We start from the raw sequence: 20,020 nt of genomic DNA on the forward strand, positions 1-20,020 counted from the left end.
AGAGGAGAAACAATAATGTACAGTATGTGGAAAATAATGTGTTTTTTGAACCTTAAACCGCATAAACACATTTCATTACACCAAATACACAACATAATGTTCTTTTTAGCAACATCATATGACCCCTTTAAACATGATGTAAATGTGTTTTTGTTTTGTTTTTTCAATAACAAAACTGCTTTGAAGTCTATTTGGACCTGGTTTGTTTGAACTATTCTATAGATATAGGCAACAAACAAGTTTGTGTCGAGTGTAGATTTGTGTCAACATTCAGATACAATGGAAAAACTATAGCAAATTAGCACAATGATTTCCCAGTATAACAAAGATGCTACCCTTCTTCTGAACAAATTTTGTCCAACATTTAATCAAATATGTGTAAAGATCGACATTGACTACAGGAGAGGTGTAATACAGAAGTCATACAAAACTTTTTTTTTTTTTTCAAACAAATAGACATTGTATATCATTTACATTGGATTATTTTACATATAACTGAAATGCAAACAAAACAAAACAGACTTTATTGAAAGCCATATACCAGTGAAATATGATTTGCCCTTAATCTTTAAAGATAGTATCTACATTAATTTTTGTACAAAATATACTATGTCAGGCCAATATTAGAGTAGTGCAAATTATCAGGCTTTGATACATTACTTTTACACACAGCTTTATATTTTTACTAGTTAATTTTACGGCATTATACATGAGACCAAAGCCTAAATCTTTATAAAAGAAATAGAAAAGGATAAAATAAAGTAAAAAGAGCCTAGAGTCGGGTAGTAAGTGCTACTGTAAAATGTAACTGCTTTAAAATATTGATTTTTATTTTATTTTTTGTTTAAATCTGCATTGCTTTGGTCACTCTGTTGCACTATACAAAATACACTTGCATCTCTGACATAACTTTAAGCTGTCATTCTGTAAAACAGTGATTACCTATATATTCCCTATAGATTTATAGAATTTACATTTACATTACACTATTTTTCAAAAGTGCATCTGCAATACAGATCTTGACAAAAAAGATAGCAATACAACTTCATGTATTAAAATTATTTTCTTGTAAAATGATGTGTATATCAAAGAGAATCTGTGTAATTACATTTTTGTTTTAGTTGCTTTTAAAAATGATCAATGATTACCAAACACAATTTTTTTTTTAGACATTTCAGCATACTTCAGAATTTATACAACCTATGTTTTATGGCTCAAAAACTCCCTTTGCAAGGCCTACTGTGAAACAAATAGAGAAAGCTCACAAACCTAGCGAGGAATTTGTAAAAAATAGTCTTAAAATACACTAAAATATTTGGGGAATCCGCTGGGATCTGCACGGTGACATTTCAACTTCACATCAGCCGTTGGAAATGAGCATTAAACAAACAGTGTCTCTGTAACGCTCCAAAAACACGAGTCCAATGACACACAGCAGATTCTCTCACATGCTGTCAAAAAATGGCTGCACTGCTGGAAATTAACCTTTAACCCTCTGATCGCCATGAGTTGTTTGATACTGTGCATGGCAAAATTAATTGCTTAATCATCTGAGTCAAATGAACATAGTTTTTTAAATAGTTTTGTTAGGTCAATGTTTGAATGTTCAATTGTCTTATGTACACAAACACTAGAAATTCCAGAAATGTGCAGGATACTCGGGTGCAACAAAAAAAAGGAGTATTATATAAATGAAAATTCTGTCATTATTTACTCACCCGTGTGTCATTCCAAACCCATTTGCTTTTTTTTTTTTTTTTACCCATCTCGTGGAACACAAAAGACGACATTGTGAAGAATCTTCACAAAGCACTTTTCCGTACAACAAAAAGTTTGGAACAACGTGATAAAAATGACAGAATTTTAATTTTTGGATGAATTATTCCTTTACGCTGGTAATCAAGCGTAGCTGGTGCAAAAACCCTGAAGCGCAGACACCAATGTCAGTTGACACGTAACAATGAGCAAACACATGTCCCAGCACGAGAACGACAAATGTTCCTTTTGTTCTGAAGTTACCACAGAAGAGTGCGTTTGTGGCTTGGCACCACAGGGACACGTCAAAGACAAAGACAAGAAAAGTGGGTCAAAACTTGTGGGCCTCGTATGGGTTACCAGATTTAGAATATGCAGAGCGCATTCCAAAAACCTTCAATTAAAAACGCGGATGCTGGTGGATGTGCAACTTTAAACACGCACAAACATTCACCAAATGACATGAACACACGGCAGTCGACAGGAGGGGGATGCTGGGATACGCTAATCTCAATGTGACCAGAATGGATTGAAATCTGACAAAAGCATCACGTGTTTTGTATCCAAATGCTTGCAAGTCAAAATTGTTATTTATTTTATGTGAACCTGAGGTAATCAACATAAAAAAACCTTTAATAATAGTTATAATATATAATAATAGTCTCAACATTATTTTGTTTGTAAATAAATTACTTTCTACTTTGTGGGGGGCAGATATAAATATATTATTGTATTTAAAAGATGCACTATTCAAGAAAATGCTGGTCTTTATTTATTTATTTTTCAGACAATGAGGACTGACTAAAATGTCTGATTCATTTCTTTTGAGTCACATTTTTATATTAAACCAGTTGATCAAAATCACAAAATGTCTAAATCAGGGCTGCCCAAACTTGGTCCTGGAGGGCCGGTGTCCTGCAGAGTTTAGCTCCAACTTGCCTCAACACACCTGCCGGGAAGTTTCTAGTATGATTAGTAAGAGCTTGATTAGCTGCTTCAGGTGTGTTTAATTTAGGGTGACCATACGTGCCATTTTCCCAAGTTAAACTAGGGTGACCATACGTGCCATTTTCTCAGGACGCGTCCTGGCCAGGATTTCTATATTGCCTAAAATATCTAGGTTTTGGCTTTGTTTGCGTGTGCAGACCGATCGGTGTATGACATCAAAATACCTCGAGAGTATCTGCACACGCAAACAAAGCCAAAACCTAGATATTTTAGGCAATATAGAAATCCTGGCCAGGACGCGTCCTGAGAAAATGGCACGTATGGTCACCCTAGTTTAATTGGGGTTGGAGCTAAATTCTGCAGGACACCGGCCCTCCAGGACCGAGTTTGGGCACCCCTGGTCTAAATGGACTGGACTGATCTGGTTCTGGGTAGGTTTTCAGTGAATAATGACTTTAATTTAGGTTTGCTCATCACACCGTGCTTTTGTATGAATTAATAAAACTTGGAATACAGAAAATGAGCCACAGATGAGCCACTTTTACAAGACTTTCGTAGTGTCTTTGTTTAGTTTTTGAAGCTCCATTCATTGGAAGTGAATTGAAAATGGCAACCAGGGAATTATTCAGAATTTGTCCTTTTGTGTTCCACGGAGTAAAGAAAGTCGTAGGTTTGGAACAACATGAGGGTGAATAAACAATGGAATAATTTGGGGAAATCCAATATAAGAATTCAATGGAATTTTTGGGTGACCCATCCCTACAAATTATATTTCAGTGGAACCTATTCAAACAAACAAAGAAACAATTCAGTATTTGCCGTCAGTCATGGAACAGATCTTGATCTGAATTATATTGTGGAATATTCATGGTGCTCCATGCAAAATTGTTTTACGATTTGGAGATTCGATGAGACTTAAAAAATACATTATATGATCTTATGTTTCATCAGCATCTTCAAATTTTCGAGCACCTCTGGGGAGCGTTGAGCTGCCACCTACACTGAACCATCACGGCAGGTTTAGACAAGGGAAGAAACAGACGTGATGAACGTGAATCATCGACATAAATGTTGTATGCCAAGTCATTGCGTTAGCCTGAGAAATGTTCAAAACTGATTCGCAAAGCGCAAAAAAGGCACATTTCCCTTTTTTGATATACCTTTGTAAACATTTCAGCAGTGTACATGCAAAAAAGAGAAAATATCACTAAAATTGTTCTCAATTCTCAAAGTCACATTCCGTCTGCTCCAAGTACACAACTTTGTCCTGCTCCACGAACATTGCTGAAGAGCAAACTTCACCTCTTCCCTCTGAGAATCAAGCAGAAGTGACTGTATCCCTCAGTTCATTCAGGCTGTTTGGGGAAAATGGGCAGGTTGGACTAGCGCTGGTGAGAAAAGGGTGGGGTTAAGGCATTGTTATGATCTAAGGCAGTCATTTCTGATGGAACAGAAGAGGCTTGACACTCCCGTCTTTAAATTTTGGTAGCTGATGGCTGATGATCTCCGCCAACATCTCAGGAAACTCCACGCTCAGAGATTTATTCACAAATGTGTAGAAACAGAAGTTGAGAAGCCCCTCCACCATCTGTGGACAAAAGTAGCATTTCAATAGGGCTTTTACACACTGCATGACCCCAACAATGCAACCTAATGCATGTACATTCATAAGTGAAGTGAAGTGATATGTGGCCAAGTATGGTGACCCATACTCGGAATTAGTGCTCTGCATTTAACCCATCCTTAGTGCACACACACAGCAGTGAACACACACACACCGTGAACACACACCCGGAGCAGTGGGCAGCCATTTATGCTGCGGCGCCCGGGGAGCAAATTTGGGGGTTCGGTGCCTTGCTCAAGGGCACCTCAGTCGTGGTATTGAAGGTGGGAGAGAGCGCTGTACATTCACTCTCCCCACCTACAGTTCCTGCCGGACTTGAGACTCGAACTCGCAACCCTCTCTAACCATTAGGCCACGACTTCCCATAAGTAGTGATTGACTGATATATCACCATGGCTGAGATATACATATATATATGTACTGTCACGTTCAAAGAAATATGCATTTATACCTATTAAACAAGTCTTAGAATGCTTTTTAGAATGCCTATAAACTAAAAATGTGTCTCCTTATGTACTGAGGATTATTACCAGTGCTGGGTATATTACATACAAATTGTAGCCCATTACTGATTACAAATGACAATGAAAATTGTAGTTAATAATTTAATGTGTTGGATTTCACAAACTAGGTAAAGTAATCTGAGTACTTTTTGATTACTTTTGAGCTACCTTGTAAACAATATCTTCCATTCTTTGTTATCAACATTAAAAACTGCATTAAACATTGCATTACACCAAGGTTTCCCAAACTGGGGTTCGTGAGGTGATGAAAATCTAATAATTAAATCAGCAAATGTCAAATTAAAACTAATTGTGTAGCCTATCCATTTTCTGTGTAATTATAGTCACCTGACTAGTAGCTGGTGTGTGCAGTTCCATAAAACTGGAAGATTTTCCAAAATGTGACCCTGGACCACAAAACCAGTCATAAGTGTCATTTTTTTCCAAATTGAGATTTATACATTATCTGAAAGCTGAATAAATAAGCTTTCCATTGATGTATGGTTTGTTAGGACATGACAATATTTGGAAAATCTGAAATCTGAGGGTGCAAAAAAAAATCTAAATACTGAGAAAATCGCCTTTAAAGTTGTCCAACTGAAGTCCTTGGCAATGCATATTACTAATCAAAAATGTTTTGATATATTTACAGTAGGAAATTGACAAAATATCTTCATGGAACATGATCTTTACTTAATATCCTAATGATTTTTGGCATAAAAGAAAAATTGATAATTTTGACTCATACAATGTATTTTTGGTTATTGCTACAAATATACCCCAGCCACTTCAGACTGGTTTTGTGCTCCAGGGTCACAAATGTGTATAAGCGGTAAGATTTTTTAGAAAGGAAAATTTGAGAGAGAAAATATAAGAATTAGGGCGAATCAATACATTATTAATACTGTACTGCCATTGTGTAAATAATATGTAATCATGTAATCTATAAAAAAGTAACTGTAATCTGATTACAAAGACTTTCAAATTAAATATAATCTAATTATAAGAACATAATTTTGGAATCTGATGACATAATCCGGATTACATGTAATCAGTTACTACCCAGCACTGTTTCTCACTGCAATGACAATGCACTTGAATTTATTCCTTAACGCACGGGGTGCCCAATCCTGTTCCTGGAGCTCCAACCCTAATCAAACACATCTGAACCAGCTAATTAAGATTTTCAGGAACACTTACTAATTACAGGCAGATGTGTTAGCTAGGCTTGGAACTGAACTCTGCGGGAAGGTTGTTCTCCAGGAACAGGACTGGGCATTCTGCCTTAACACAATGCACAATGTACGCAACGTGCTGACCAAAACGGTTGCGTACTTGCATAAAGTATGTTTTTGGCCTGGCGTGTTCTTCTTTCTTGTAGACGCAATAAAACCATCTGCCAGTAACGTGTCTAGTTTGTTTTTGCTGATTGTTAGAGATGCCAGCTTACCTCCTGCATTGAATCCAAAAGCTTAGTGAGCTGGTAAAACCTCTGCCAGTTCTGGCTGGAGTTCTCCTCTCGTTTAACAATGGCTTTGCCCAGCTCCTTGATGTACGACATGCGGATTTCATCAAACACAGCTTGGCTTTTAAGGCCGTCCTTTGGTACTGTGGAAACAGATGGGGTCAGGATGAGACGTTTACTTTACATTATTGTCTTTTAATCCAGAAAATATTCCAAGGAGAAACAAATTCTGTATCTCATTAAAGAGTCAGACTTAAACAAATGCCACATGCAAATACTAAAAGGGCTTTCACACTGGAGAAAGCTCTGACATAGCATTTCACAGATCACCTGATGTCAAAATTGCTCTAATTAGAAAAACTGCAATCTTCAAGAAAGGTCAGATGCGACATCGAAACAGAAGTGGCTTTGACAGTTAAGCAGAACCTCTGGAGGCATTTCTATTTTGACGCTTTTTTCCATTTTAGACACTTTGCAAAAGCACAAGGAGGTCGATTAAGTATTTTGCCGTCATCAACAACACTGAGCACATGGATATATTTTGCCTTTGTAAGCGTCGTCATAGAGACAGATCATTCTGAATGCGAAAATGTAGAGATATTCAAGTTGAGAGTGAAATGCAACATGACGTGAAGATCTGCGTAAGTATAAGATTCCAAAACTTTGGAATACAAAAAGCATGTTTTGGAAAATCACTATTGGACCCCCTTCTCATTGGTGAAATTCCCATTGGTCAGTGGATGGTTATGAGTGTGTTGTATGTTTTCACATTCTTCCTCAATGTTTTTGTGACACACCATTTTCATTGCTTTTGCAGCATTCTCTGATTCATGAGCTCTGGTGTGCAGAGGCAGCCCAGTTCTAGAAATGAGAGTAAATGCACAAACAACACAAAGCACATCTTTCATTGGATTCAGGGGAAATAAAAGTTTTATACACTAACGGTCAAAGAATAGGCTTGGAATAATTAAGATTTGTAATGTTTTTTTTGAAAGTGGTCTATGCTCTTTAAGACTGCATTTATTTAAATATAAATATTTGAATGCAGTTTTCTGCAGTTATTATTCCAGTCTTCAGTGGCACATGATACTCTGGAAATCATTCAAATATGCTGATTTGGGGCTCAGTTATTATCAGCTATAATTGATACACAATTATTAAGGTATCTTATTATTATCAATGTTAAAACAGTTTGTACAGTTTACAATTTTGGTGGAAATCATGATCCATCATCAGAATTATTTGATGAACAGAAATAATATCAGCCTAATGTTAGTGTAATCTATTAACTCCACATGTATCTCGAATAGCATATGGATGTCATGTCATAAAATATTTTTTAAATGACTGAATTTGTATTTAACATAACAATTTAATAAAAACAGTGCAAGTTACTAATTATAATGCTTACATTTACTCATTCACTCAAAAACAGCTACAGAAAACGAGCAAAGAACATTTACATTACCAAAGAACATCATCACTGACCAGTGGGAAGTTCGAGTCTCGTACCGGCAGGGATTGTAGGTGGGGGGAGTGAATGTACAGCGCTCTCTCCCACCTTCAATACCACGACTGAGGTGCCCTTGAGCAAGGCACCGAACCCCCCATTGCTCCCCGGGCGCCGCAGCATAAATGGCTGCCCACTGCTCCGGGTGTGTGTTCACGGTTTGTGTGTGTTCACTGCTGTGTGTGTGCACTTTGGATGGGTAAATGCAGAGCACTAATTCCGAGTATGGGTCACCATACTTGGCCACATGTCACGTCACTGTATGATGAATACATCTCTTATAGAGAATGTGAAGCTACGTCACGCCGCGTTGCAAGCTGGGGTGCCGCCGCCATTTTGAGAGGATCACCCTCTGCTACAAATGCTGAAATTAATACAGATACCTGCTTATCTTTTGTTTTGTTTTTGCCTTTATAGGGATAGTTCACCCAAAAATGAAAATTAGCCCATAAATTACTCACCCTCAAGTCATCCTAGGTGTATATGACTTTCTTCTTTCAGACGAATCCAATCAGAGTTATATCCAAAATTGTCTTTGATCTTTCAAGCTGTTTAATGGCACTCAGCGGGTGTTGCATGCATCAGTCCAAAATAAGTTAAATAAAAAGTGCCCATCCTTAATAAAAAGTGTCTCACACGGCTCTGGGGGGTGAACAAAGGCCTTCTGTAGCGAATCGATGTGTTTTTGTAAGAAAAATATCCATATTCAAAACGTAATAATCACTTTAATCTAGCTTGCGCCAACAGTTGTACACGGAAGCAGCTCCGGGAGGATGACATATGAGGTCGGCGTTGCGCAGTATATTGCAGAAGTATAAATTGGACTTTAAGATCAATTTCAATGCACCCCGACTGAATAAAAGTATCGATGCCATTTTTCATTTTTACTTACCTCAAACTTCTGAATAATTTGATGGTTAATAAGTTAAATAAAAAGTGCCCATCCTTAATAAAAAGTGTCTCACACGGCTCTGGGGGGTGAACAAAGGCCTTCTGTAGCGAATCGATGTGTTTTTGTAAGAAAAATATCCATATTCAAAACGTAATAATCACTTTAATCTAGCTTGCGCCAACAGTTGTACACGGAAGCAGCTCCGGGAGGATGACGTATGAGGTCGGCGTTGCGCAGTATATTGCAGAAGTATAAATTAGGCTTTAAGATCAATTTCAATGCACCCCGACTGAATAAAAGTATCGATGCCATTTTTCATTTTTACTTACCTCAAACTTCTGAATAATTTGATGGTTCATTTAATTTTGATGGTTTCCACAAAAATATTAAGCAGAATCTTTTATTAAGCATTTTACAATGTTACGGTTTTAACCAAATTTTTGATCAAATGAATGCAGCCTTTGCAGACATCTTTCAAAAACATAAAAACAACCTTAATTCATAATTTAGGTTTTTTATTATTATTGTTGTTGTTTTTACTTTTTTAACAGGAATCAACGATCTTCAAAAATGTAATTAAATCTCTTAAAGAATAAATTGAAAACGTTCTAATCCCTCCGTGTTGAGACACAACATAAAACCACTTCATGAAAAAAAAGTCAAGACCATCTGTGAGGGCCCCAGAGGCACGAGGCCGTGTGTGGGCACGCCGCCCCTGCGACAGTCTTGCCGGATCACATCCAAGTCAAAGGAAAGTATGCAAACCTGAAGTAAATGTGAATGTGTTTCACGTAATGGCTGTTGGCCCTGAGGCGTTCAGATCAGTGCCGTATCAGCCAGGGATTTGAGGCCCAGGGATGCTGGATTTCAGCCCAGGCAAACACTTAAGACTCGAATGAACCTATGCAAAGCGCCGCAGAGGTTGATAGTCTCGGTGCAATTATATCCTGATCTCTTATCAGATGAGACAGCAGGATTTCAACACAGTGAGATCTGATGTGCAAATGCTGTGGCTTATTGGTAAGCATGCCCGTTTGTCAGGCTGTTTACCAATTGTTTGCATATTATACACTGCCAACTATGTTTAAAAATAGTACTGAAAGTGAAACAGACTGCAGGCATGCAAAGTATTATTTCTACACTGTTGTCATATACTGTAACCTCACATGTGCATGTTCAATTCAGCAAGTGGTGTCCGGTTATCATTTGGCCAGTCAGCACAGCCATCTATCTATTAAGCAGTCATAGCGGAGGTTTAACATTATTACAAGGACATAAAAGATCAGTCTCTACGATTTGCTTGAAAAGTAGATCATGGACGTCTTCAAGATTGATCATTGCCTACTCCTACAAAAAATAACCCCTTGTCCAAATACCCACACTTGCGGTCTTGGCCACTTGAGAGCGCGTGCGCGCGACAGGAAGTAAGTGCGCAAGACTGTCCCAGGTCTTAAAAATACCAGAGCGCAGTGCCCTTAACACACACTATCTCGAATACCACTCCGGAGGCATAGTGTATCCCATCATGCATCATGTTCTGGAAATAAATCGTGAGACTTTTTGCCAAGATCTCGCAAAAGGTCACGGAAACCTTTCCAATGTAAGTTAAATATTAACATAATAATTAGATATTACAAATAATTTGGTAGAAAAACAGTGTTTTTACTTTTATTGGTGCAAAGATGAGTTGTGGTGATATTTATTTTGTACAACATTTGTTTATCATTTAATTAGGAGCACCACAAATTAAAATTATGTAATGTTATAGGGACTACTGAACAGACATTTAGAAGTTGCTTTTAAAATGCAAAGTATTTCAAATTAAAATTTAAATAAAGCCGTGTAAACACTTGCATTTTTACAACACTATAAGTGTGTCCCATCAGGTAATGAAAAGTTCGACACACACTTGTGGTTTTCACACCCACTTGAAGACTTCGGCCAAATACAGGAAATACGTCATAGAAGTAGTCAAGTGATCAAGTGCAAAGACTGCAAGTGTGGGTATTTGGACAAAGCTTAAGTCTCTGGGATGCAGAGCACTTGATAACAGTCAGATATTTAAGATGATGATGATGCAGGAACAAATGCCTGACCTCAAGACCCATTTTCATTGACAATATAGAAATGGTTTAGTAGTCGGCGCCGATAGCCTCGTGAGCAGCGAGTGCCGTTGCACTTCGGGCGTCCCGTGTTCGAGTCCCGGCTTGCAGACCTTTCCCGATCCTGTCCCCCCTCTATCTCTCCAACTTCGCTTCCTGTCTAACTACTGTCCTCTCAAATAAAAGGCAAAAATGCCAAAAAGAAATCTTAAAAAGCAATGGTTTAGTAAAAGTAATTTTATTAAGAAGCAAAAAGTGCATCCCAAGGTTTCCCGTTTCTATTATTCTGGGATTTAAAGAAAAAAATAAATAACAGGGTTTTTATGAATCAACCTGTTGGAACTCGATCTCTAGAGTTTATCCAAGGTAGATCACTAACAAACATCATAGTGAGTATGCAAGATATGCCAGTAAAGGATATACTATGTAAAGTCAGCATAGGGCAGCGGCCCCAAAAAGTATTTTGACTCAAAAGTCACATATTAAAAAATTAAGGAATGCTTATGTGTCCCTCAAGGTCACACAGATGTCCAAGCAACGTAACAACAGGTGAAGTTCATCACATATGAACATGTTCCACTAATGTCTGATAACAAAAAAAGTGTCCAAATACATTATTTGGTCACACTATATTTTAAAGGTGAAATTCTCACTATTAACTATACTTTTTGCCTCAATAAACTCCTAATCTGCTGTTTATTAACAGTATGGTGTTAAGGTTAGGTATGGGCTTGGATTAAGCAATCCAAAATATGGTCATGCAGAATAAGGCATTAATATGTGCTTTTTGTATTAGTACCTATACTAATAAACAGCCAATATGCATGTTGATAAGCAACTAGTTAATAGTGAGAATTGGTCCTTAACAAACCATTATTTTTTATTATTATTATTATTTTCATTTGGTGAAATGTTTGTGCAGTCTCCTTTAAAATACATGCTTTTTGAGGTCACTGTACATGCACACTTCCTGTACGCAACATGCTTATGAATTGTGCTGACTGCTGTTACCTGTGCTGAGGAGCAGGAGCACTTTCATGCAGAGATACTCGTCGTAGGACACCTGCAGCCTGACCAGCTCATTGGAGATCTTCAGCATCTGGTTACACTGGTCACTCATGTAGGGTAGTTTCATCCTCTCCCTATAACACACACAGAGAAACATTCTTATTCTGCAAGCATTTCACAGCACAAAAAAAATTGAGAGAGAGAGAGAGAGAAAACAGGCCATATATCATGGCCGACAGAAGAAACTTAACATCTGACAAAATTATTGTTGACATGGACATACAGCAACATGCCCACGAAATTATCCAGTTTTAACTATTTATTGACGATGAAAAAAAAAGAAGTTTTTACATGATTTGCACGAGCAAACGTGCAACACAATGAATTATAGCTACCTATTTAATTAAATGTATAAATGTAAATTTATAAAAAAGACTTTGCCATGTCACGTTTTCCATTTTAGTTTAGCATTTATTGATGATATATTGAAAGAAAAGAGTATGTGGTTGTAATTTCCAAACTGACAAATGCAAGGTCTATACTGCAGTCAAAATTCAAAAATGACTGAAAATGCATGTAGTATTTACATTTTCTAGTTGTGCATTAATTGTTCCATCATCCACAAGTGGTAATTTCTCACATAACACTGCATGTAATACATAATACCAAATAATACAAAACATCTGTAATTCATGAGACGGCAGAGAAGCCGCAACTTTTCCTTCAAAAATGGTGAAAAGCCATTTTGGCCATTGTTTGGTATTCCTTAGGTATTTACAAAAGCAGCACTGATTCATTTGTAATAGACTTACAATATTCCACCGAACAATGTATGCATAATTGAATTGCTTTTACAATGTACAGTTGTACAATATATTTGTAAATATTATACAAAATTGTAAGAGTTGTTGTAACTTAAATACTATTTTAGTAATGCAAATTGTAAATTCACTTGTTAAATATTATATACAAATATTATAATACATATAATATAAATACTGAACATTGAACTGAAATATAATAATATTAAATGAAATATATAATTATTCATTATTATTTATTATAAATATACATTTGGATGTTATATATAATGTCTATAATATTCAATATAATGCATTCACTTATACTAAATATCACTTAAACATAAAGCCTTTTTTTTTTTTTGCATCTACTTTGCATCTAGTTTAAATGAACGTTTTATAATGTTATCACACACCATGTAAATGAACATTAACACAATGTAAAATAAAAGACGATACACCAACACACCAGACTAATCCAGCAAATGTTTTCCATTTTTTGAAAAGGAAACTTTGGGTTTTGAATGAATGCCCATTTGACTGCCTTTTAGTTTACGCAACATTTTACTACGACTAGACACAAGCTTAAAAACCACATCATCTGTCACCGAAAGCCAAAACATTCCAATCGTGGGTAGTAAAGGTGGACTCACTCATTGATGACGAGGTCTGGAGCGAAACACAGCATGCCTCCGTCACACTGCTGGTAGGATCTCCAGCCCAAGCCGAAGGACATGAGGAAGAGCCAGGAGCACTGCAGGAGCGTCATCTGGTCATCCAGGTGCAGGTTTCTGAAGCCTTAATGTGACAGACATTAACACTTAAACACCATCTCAAGAGTCCTACAAAAGCATCATAGTTCAAAATATGAAGAACAGTCTTACACCAGAGACTTATATTACATATTGTAAAAAGGGGCATAATATGTCTCCTTTAAACCTTTTTAACGTTATTAAATGTACATACTGAGATACCATCTTTGTTATGGAATACACTTGTTGGTTCGCATTGAGTTCACAGATTTAACATATCTTTGCTTTAATTTATTTTCAAGATCTGATGTAAACAATCTATTGTTGCTTTCAGTATGGCTATAAGGTCACAAATATCAAAAAAATGATATTCAAACTCACATTAGACTGACTCACATTTAACTTTGAATAAAGCATATAATCATCTGAGATTATCTACTGTGGTACAGTTTGTATATTGTTCCAGTCGGTTAAGACACGGTGTTACAGGGATAAATTGGAAAATAATGATTCAAAACAAAACAAATGGTCGTGTAATGATTAACTGTATATCAGCTAATATTGAGAACTCACCGGGAAGAGCTTTGGCCCACTTGACGGCAGAGACGACCTGGCGGCCTCCTAGACGGTTAAGCGTCGTCATGAGGCGGGTGGAGGTGTCTGGGATGGTGCTGTCGTAGCCCGCGTAAATGATCTCAGGCTCAATGGCTTTGAGCAGGGACAGCATGGTGGGCACCAGCTGGGGCATGGCTTTGGGCACCAGCGAACACATGCGCTCATCAGGCAGAGGCGGGGCCTGCTCACTTGAGGACGAATGACCCCGTAATCGCATCAGTTTCTTGTATTTCCGAGCTAAGATGAAGGGGAGAAATGTGATTATTTATAATTCAATGAATAGTAATTTCATCTGACTCTTGAAAACAAGGCAGATCGGTGAATAGTTACTTGATTCTTGCATGACTAAATACACTTGAATCTTTTGAATCTTGATACAATCTTTGGGAAATGAATCCTCATAGCTTCTGTTGCTGCACAGATTTTGTAAACGAGTCAGTGAGAAGGATGTCAAAGATGAATAGAAAGGAAATCTGTTGAAAGTCTAGTTTAAAGCATATCTGCCAAGTTGTGAGAAATATGATCTTTGTATTCATGTTAGTTTCAACCATTGTTGAAAAATGCTCGCATCTTCAAAAATGGCAAGAGTTGAAACTTTCAAGTAGCATTTTCAAAATTTCAAATCAGCTTGTCAGGATTCCTCCTATAAACGCAGTAAGCATGATTAGCAAAAGTTCAATTCTTTAAAGGTTTCCCATTTTTTTTTAAACATACACTTGGCCATACATAGAGAAAATAAAGAAAACTGCACAAATAAACGAAAGAAAAATTGGAGTTCCAGGGCTCAGATGTTAACAGTTGGGATCCCTCTCCCAAAAAACAAAACAACAAAACCCAGCCCTTATATTACCGGGACCGTACCATTAACAAATGACAAAGGGGTCACCCACACACAAATACACTCCAATGACTTAACTACCTAAATCAGATGAATTCACATCGCATTTAGAACATCATAAATAAAATTAATAACCATAATTCATATTCACTTAAACACTATAACAAATCATCTAAATAAAAAACAACATTATTTGTCTCTGCTCATTGTTACACCTTCTATTCACCAGTGTGCACTCCAGCGACTAGAAAATAATTAGGAGCTACCTGTCCTCCTTTAGCGCGCATAAAGAAGACAACAAAAGCTACCTAACTTAGAGCATCCATATTTAGACGAATAAACAAAAGAGAAAAGGTTCTCTCAAACCTGAGAGAAGGTTTGAAAGTATGGCAGTAACATTGGCTGTGTGTACATTAATGAGGAAAAAAAATGAACTTAAATGATTTTCGCAAATGGCTGCAATATAACAAAGAGTGAAAAATTTAAGGGGGTCTGAATACTTTCCGTACCCACTGTATATATAAAAAGCCTGAGTGATTTTTATAAGTTCATGCTAAATGATGAATATTTGCAGTGTTTGGGGCACATGTGCGAGTATTCAGATGAATATAAAATACGGTTTGTTGCAAGTCAGTGTAAGCAGATATCAAAAAGTATTTATGTACATCCAGTTGATTGTACACAAGCACACATTGAATATATTTTTTTTTAAGTTGCAGTACAGATGATTTATTGGTAAAAAAAAAAAAACTGTTACTTTGCCTTATAATGATCTATATTTGAGCGGTTGAAGCTTCACAAAATTAATTTTTGCATTGTTACATCACATCTGTAAATAAAGAGAAGGCTTGTAGCCATAACTAATGAGCTAAATCAGTAATGGATTATTCAGAATTGCAACCATCTGAGCGGAGTTGTTAAAAGAGATAAGAGTTTACTTTTTTTTGACTGTTTTTCAACAGCTCAGACGATTTAAAGGATTTAAATATGGCCCAGAGATTAAAGTATGTGCAATAACCTTATACTTATTTATCACCCTAAATCCTAGTACATCCCTACAAATGTATTTTATTTTATTCTATTCCTATTCTATCTATAGCTAAATTGTATGTACAGGTGTGCTATAGATAGAATAGGAATAGAATAAAATAAAAAAGTTGTAGGGATGTACTAGGATTTAGGTACATCCTAAATTTAAGTACATTTTGTTGACATCTTATTTTTATTATCTGTGTGTTGTTGTTGTCTCCGTGTACTGGAAGCTTGTGACACTATAACAAATTCCTTGTATGTGCAAACATACTTGGCAATAAAGCTCTTTCTGATTCTGATTCTGAGATAGTTTTTTTGCTCAACAGATGAGATATCTGGTGAATGTTGTCAAATGTCAGCAGTGCCTAACAATGTTCCTTTGCAAGTAACCTGCATTTATATGCCTCGCCCGCTAAAGGACCAACCATTCTGTACGGCACCTTTTTTCAAGGTTTTTAAACATAATTTCCAGGGTAAAGATTTATAATATTATAATACGACGATATTGTTATGGTTATGTTCTGTTTCTTGAACTTTTATTTTGTACCACGTTGTTCCTGTTTTATTGTTCCTTGTTCCCACTTCTTTTTGGTTACTATATTTACTCATTAGTTTATTTATTTAGTCACACCTGTGCCTTGTTTTACCCAGGGCCCTATGAGTTCCGCAATGTGGAAAACGCGGAGAAACTTTAAAGTACTTTCCAGGAATAGCTTATTGCCGTTACTGTGGCAGCCAACAACAGCACAGCTTAACCCTCTGCACATATTTATATTTAGTTCAATTGGATAAGTTTCAATTCAATCGATCTGTTTTACAGCGTTTTAACATGGATTTCTATGGAGACTGGAGCACAAGAGCACCCAAACGGAAGTTAGAATCCATCATGGCGTCACTCATCGGTTACTCAGGAAAAAGGTGGATATTAAAGGCAATGCTTTCAAGTGAAGTAACGTCCATGGGATAAGAACTGCTTTCTAGTCATTTACAGTGAATTCAAGCAAGTACTAAGTAGGGTTGCTATTACGTCCTCAATATGATTATGACATCATATATGTCATAAATTTGAGCATGCCATGTATAAGGTATATTCCCGCTCACACTGATTTTAAATCTTAAATAAAGGAATATTCCAGTGTCCTTTCTTGTAGGAATCTTTTGAATTTCAGCACAGTTACTGTACAAATGGAGCTTACAGAGACATGCATGCCATGAGTTTTGATGGCTAAATGCCTCTTGAAAGTTTTCTCTCGTAAAATCACTCCGCTGTTCTGCTGATTGAGAGCTTACCATCAAACCCAATGTCATTCTCTCCCACTTTTAAAATGTTCTGCCATAAATGTTTCTATGGCAACTAAAAGCCTCTCTGGTAGATCCCCAGATTTAGTTTGCAGCTACTGCATCAAGGTCTTTTTTTCCCCCGTTTGGTGATTCACGCAAATAAATCATCCACAATCGGGTGAGACAATTCTAAAGCCTTCCACAGAGATGGACAAATTCTGTCCAATAACTGTGAAGTACATCAGCACGCTGTCATTGAGGCACTGCTGCAGGTTCTTAAAGCTTTTGGCCATTTTATTCCTTCCTTCATCTTTTGTGCATGAAGGAAAAATCTGCACAAACATTATTTTTGGAAAGTCGAATTCCTCTCGATTGTCATTCTTAATTGCTCACTGTTTTGCGACCCTGTGCAGTGGCACATAAAGGTCATATAAATCACTCAAGTAAACCGCTCGTCAATCTATCTGAGCATCCTCACCTTCCAAGTTCATGCCGGCCTGAAGACACTTGCGAAAGCGGCATGCTGGGCAGTTTTTCCGTCTTATCTTGTCGATGATGCAATCGTTCCTTCCTGCGCAGAGATAGTTGTGCTGCCCTGGAAGAAATACAGATATTACTCACAGCTTCATGGTCAAACATTTTAAAGGATTTAAACTTACAATAAGCACCTCTGATGTTTTGGGGTACAGCATCACACCCCCAAAAACCCAGACAGAGATGAAATGACAGCGGTAAAGTGACAACTGAATCCATATACTACTGTGTTAGTAGACTGTAGGGCTGCCCTCGAATAAAGATTTTTCTGGTCGACTAGTAGTCGTCCATTTGAAGCATTAGTCGACTAATCACACGTTTATTAATAAACTATTTAAACCATAATAATGCGCCTTTAATCGCCTACATTGCCTAATAAGCGCTCAAGCGCACACATAAAGCTTGCCACAGCACACCGGCAGAAGTAATGTTTATGAATGCGTCAGGGAAAAACAGTAAGCAGGCTACATTAAAGGGGTCATATGATGCTGCTAAAAAGAACATTATTTTGTGTATTTGGTGTAATGAAATGTGTTTATGCAGTTTAAGGTTAAAAAAACACATTATTTTCCACATACTGTACATTACTGTTTCTCCTCTATGCCCTGCTTTTCTGAAAGGCGTCGATTTTTACAAAGCTCATCGGTCTGAAAAGCGAGGTGTGCTGTGATTGGCCAGCTATCCAGTGCGTTGTGATTGGCCGAATACCTCAAGCGTGTGACGGAAATGTTACGCCCTTACCATATTGTGATGCCCTGTCCGGCTGGAGCGTAACATAAAACCATGTCTGCATTTGTGATCGGAGAAATTACAAACAACAAGTGCTACTCTACACTGCTCAAAAAACTTGCGTTTGAATCGTCAGTGACAAATTCTTTAAATATGAAAAACGTACTTACAGTCTGTGAGTCAGAACAGTCGGCATTTTAGTCTACTCTACCAGGATCAGGAAACAGTCCTCCATAAAATGTGCTGGACACCTCTGAATATTTGGGTTGAACTGTTCTGGAACAGTGTTGTAAATACAACTTAACCACTGATTTCTAGTCGTGTCCTCTTTTGGAAGACCAAACAAAGTAGTTTCGCTTTCACAACAAAAAAGCATCACACATTGAGTGAGTGGAGGCCGGAAGCCTAGAGTGAGCCGCGGCCTAGAGTATGCAGAGGCCGACCAAAGAGAAAAGAAAATTTGAAATCGCATCATATGACCCCTTTAACATTTTAATAATTCACTGATAAACTAGCGATTTTTTGTTTTCAGTTTAAGAGATGAAGTCGGCGACACTGATTTATCATCTCCACAGTAGTGATGTGCCTGTATGCACGTTTCATAGGGATTACATAATCTGAGAATATTTGTTTTCCATTTGAATTGGTTTATTTGAAAGTAGACATTTCACTCTCTACAGATATATATTTTAATGTCTGTAAGGCAAGCATACACGGAGCTTCAGAGTTTCACGCTCAAATTCACAGAGGTCGAGACGCCAGAAAGCGCATCCTGTTTGCTTTCATTATTTTACAAAAGTGCCATGTTTTGTTGTTATTGTGAGTGCACACAAATAAACATAGACTTTACAGATTTGAAAGATGTATTACTCTTATCTGTATGATAGTATTTTAAGAGCAAGTGACCGTACCGGCGCCTCCATCTGTCCTGCAGTGAGCGTGCTACTGTTCAGCTTACACACGCCACACAAACACTTGAATAATGCACATTTTTCTAGATTAACATCAGATTGAGCAGCCATGTAAAGTTGATGCTACTAACATATTTCAGATGATAAGTCATATTTGAGAGCAATGAATGATAGGCGAGCGTTTGGATGTCCTGCCCGATGTACTACCACATAGATCAGCCGCTAACGATCTGCGTGACTTCACCAATGTGGATTTTTATTTATTTATTGTTTTTCTGTGACTAAGCGACTAATAAAATTTTGGTCGACCAAGCCTCTTCTGGTCGACTAATGGTTAGTCGACTATTAGGGGGCAGCCCTAGTAGACTGTATTATCACCAAGAGTCAGGCAATGTAACAAACTGATTTAGGTTACCAATGTTTTAAAGGTAAAAGGTAAATGTAAAACTAACTAAAGCTGGCTTGAGCCTGATATGATGGTCTTTCCAAAGTAGTAAGTCTTGAATCACATCACTTTAAAATTCAATGTTGACAATAGAATAATCAAATATGAATATGTAACAGTATGGAAATTGAAACCTGATCAATAAAAAAAACTTGTTTTAATGATTTCAAAGTTGAATTTTTAGCATCAAATAATTTTGGATCAAATAAATGCAGGCTTGGTGAGCAGAAGATAATTATTCAAAAAAACACATTTAAAAACTTGCTGCTAAAAAAA

At 37.0% G+C, this 20,020-nt stretch overlaps 1 protein-coding gene and 1 long non-coding RNA gene across 4 annotated transcripts in view; one reads left to right on the forward strand and one right to left on the reverse strand.

Annotated features, from left to right (window-relative positions):
- The first annotated feature begins 239 nt into the window (after window positions 1-239).
- Window positions 240-20,020, forward strand: part of LOC107581903 (uncharacterized) — a 32,012-nt gene continuing 12,231 nt past the window's right edge. Inside the window, exons 1-3 of the long non-coding RNA XR_001608878.1 lie at window positions 240-317; window positions 15,075-15,080; window positions 17,333-17,356. This is a non-coding gene — a long non-coding RNA (uncharacterized lncRNA). The remainder of the gene's footprint in view (window positions 318-15,074; window positions 15,081-17,332; window positions 17,357-20,020) is intronic.
- The window catches only part of LOC107581902 (glucocorticoid receptor-like), an 84,540-nt gene continuing 67,623 nt past the window's right edge, over window positions 3,104-20,020 (reverse strand). For all 3 annotated transcript variants that reach the window (XM_016267583.1, XM_016267582.1, XM_016267580.1), the window contains 6 exons: window positions 17,604-17,720; window positions 13,933-14,211; window positions 13,261-13,405; window positions 11,811-11,941; window positions 6,281-6,438; window positions 3,104-4,291 (listed from right to left, as the gene is read on the reverse strand). In XM_016267583.1, coding sequence (XP_016123069.1) covers window positions 4,139-4,291; window positions 6,281-6,438; window positions 11,811-11,941; window positions 13,261-13,405; window positions 13,933-14,211; window positions 17,604-17,720 — 983 coding nt within the window. In that variant the 3' untranslated portion in view covers window positions 3,104-4,138. The remainder of the gene's footprint in view (window positions 4,292-6,280; window positions 6,439-11,810; window positions 11,942-13,260; window positions 13,406-13,932; window positions 14,212-17,603; window positions 17,721-20,020) is intronic.

The sequence above is a fragment of the Sinocyclocheilus grahami genome, unplaced genomic scaffold (genome assembly GCF_001515645.1).
Source record: "Sinocyclocheilus grahami isolate Dianchi unplaced genomic scaffold, SAMN03320097.WGS_v1.1 scaffold39.1, whole genome shotgun sequence".
Classification (NCBI taxonomy): Eukaryota; Metazoa; Chordata; class Actinopteri; order Cypriniformes; family Cyprinidae; genus Sinocyclocheilus; species Sinocyclocheilus grahami.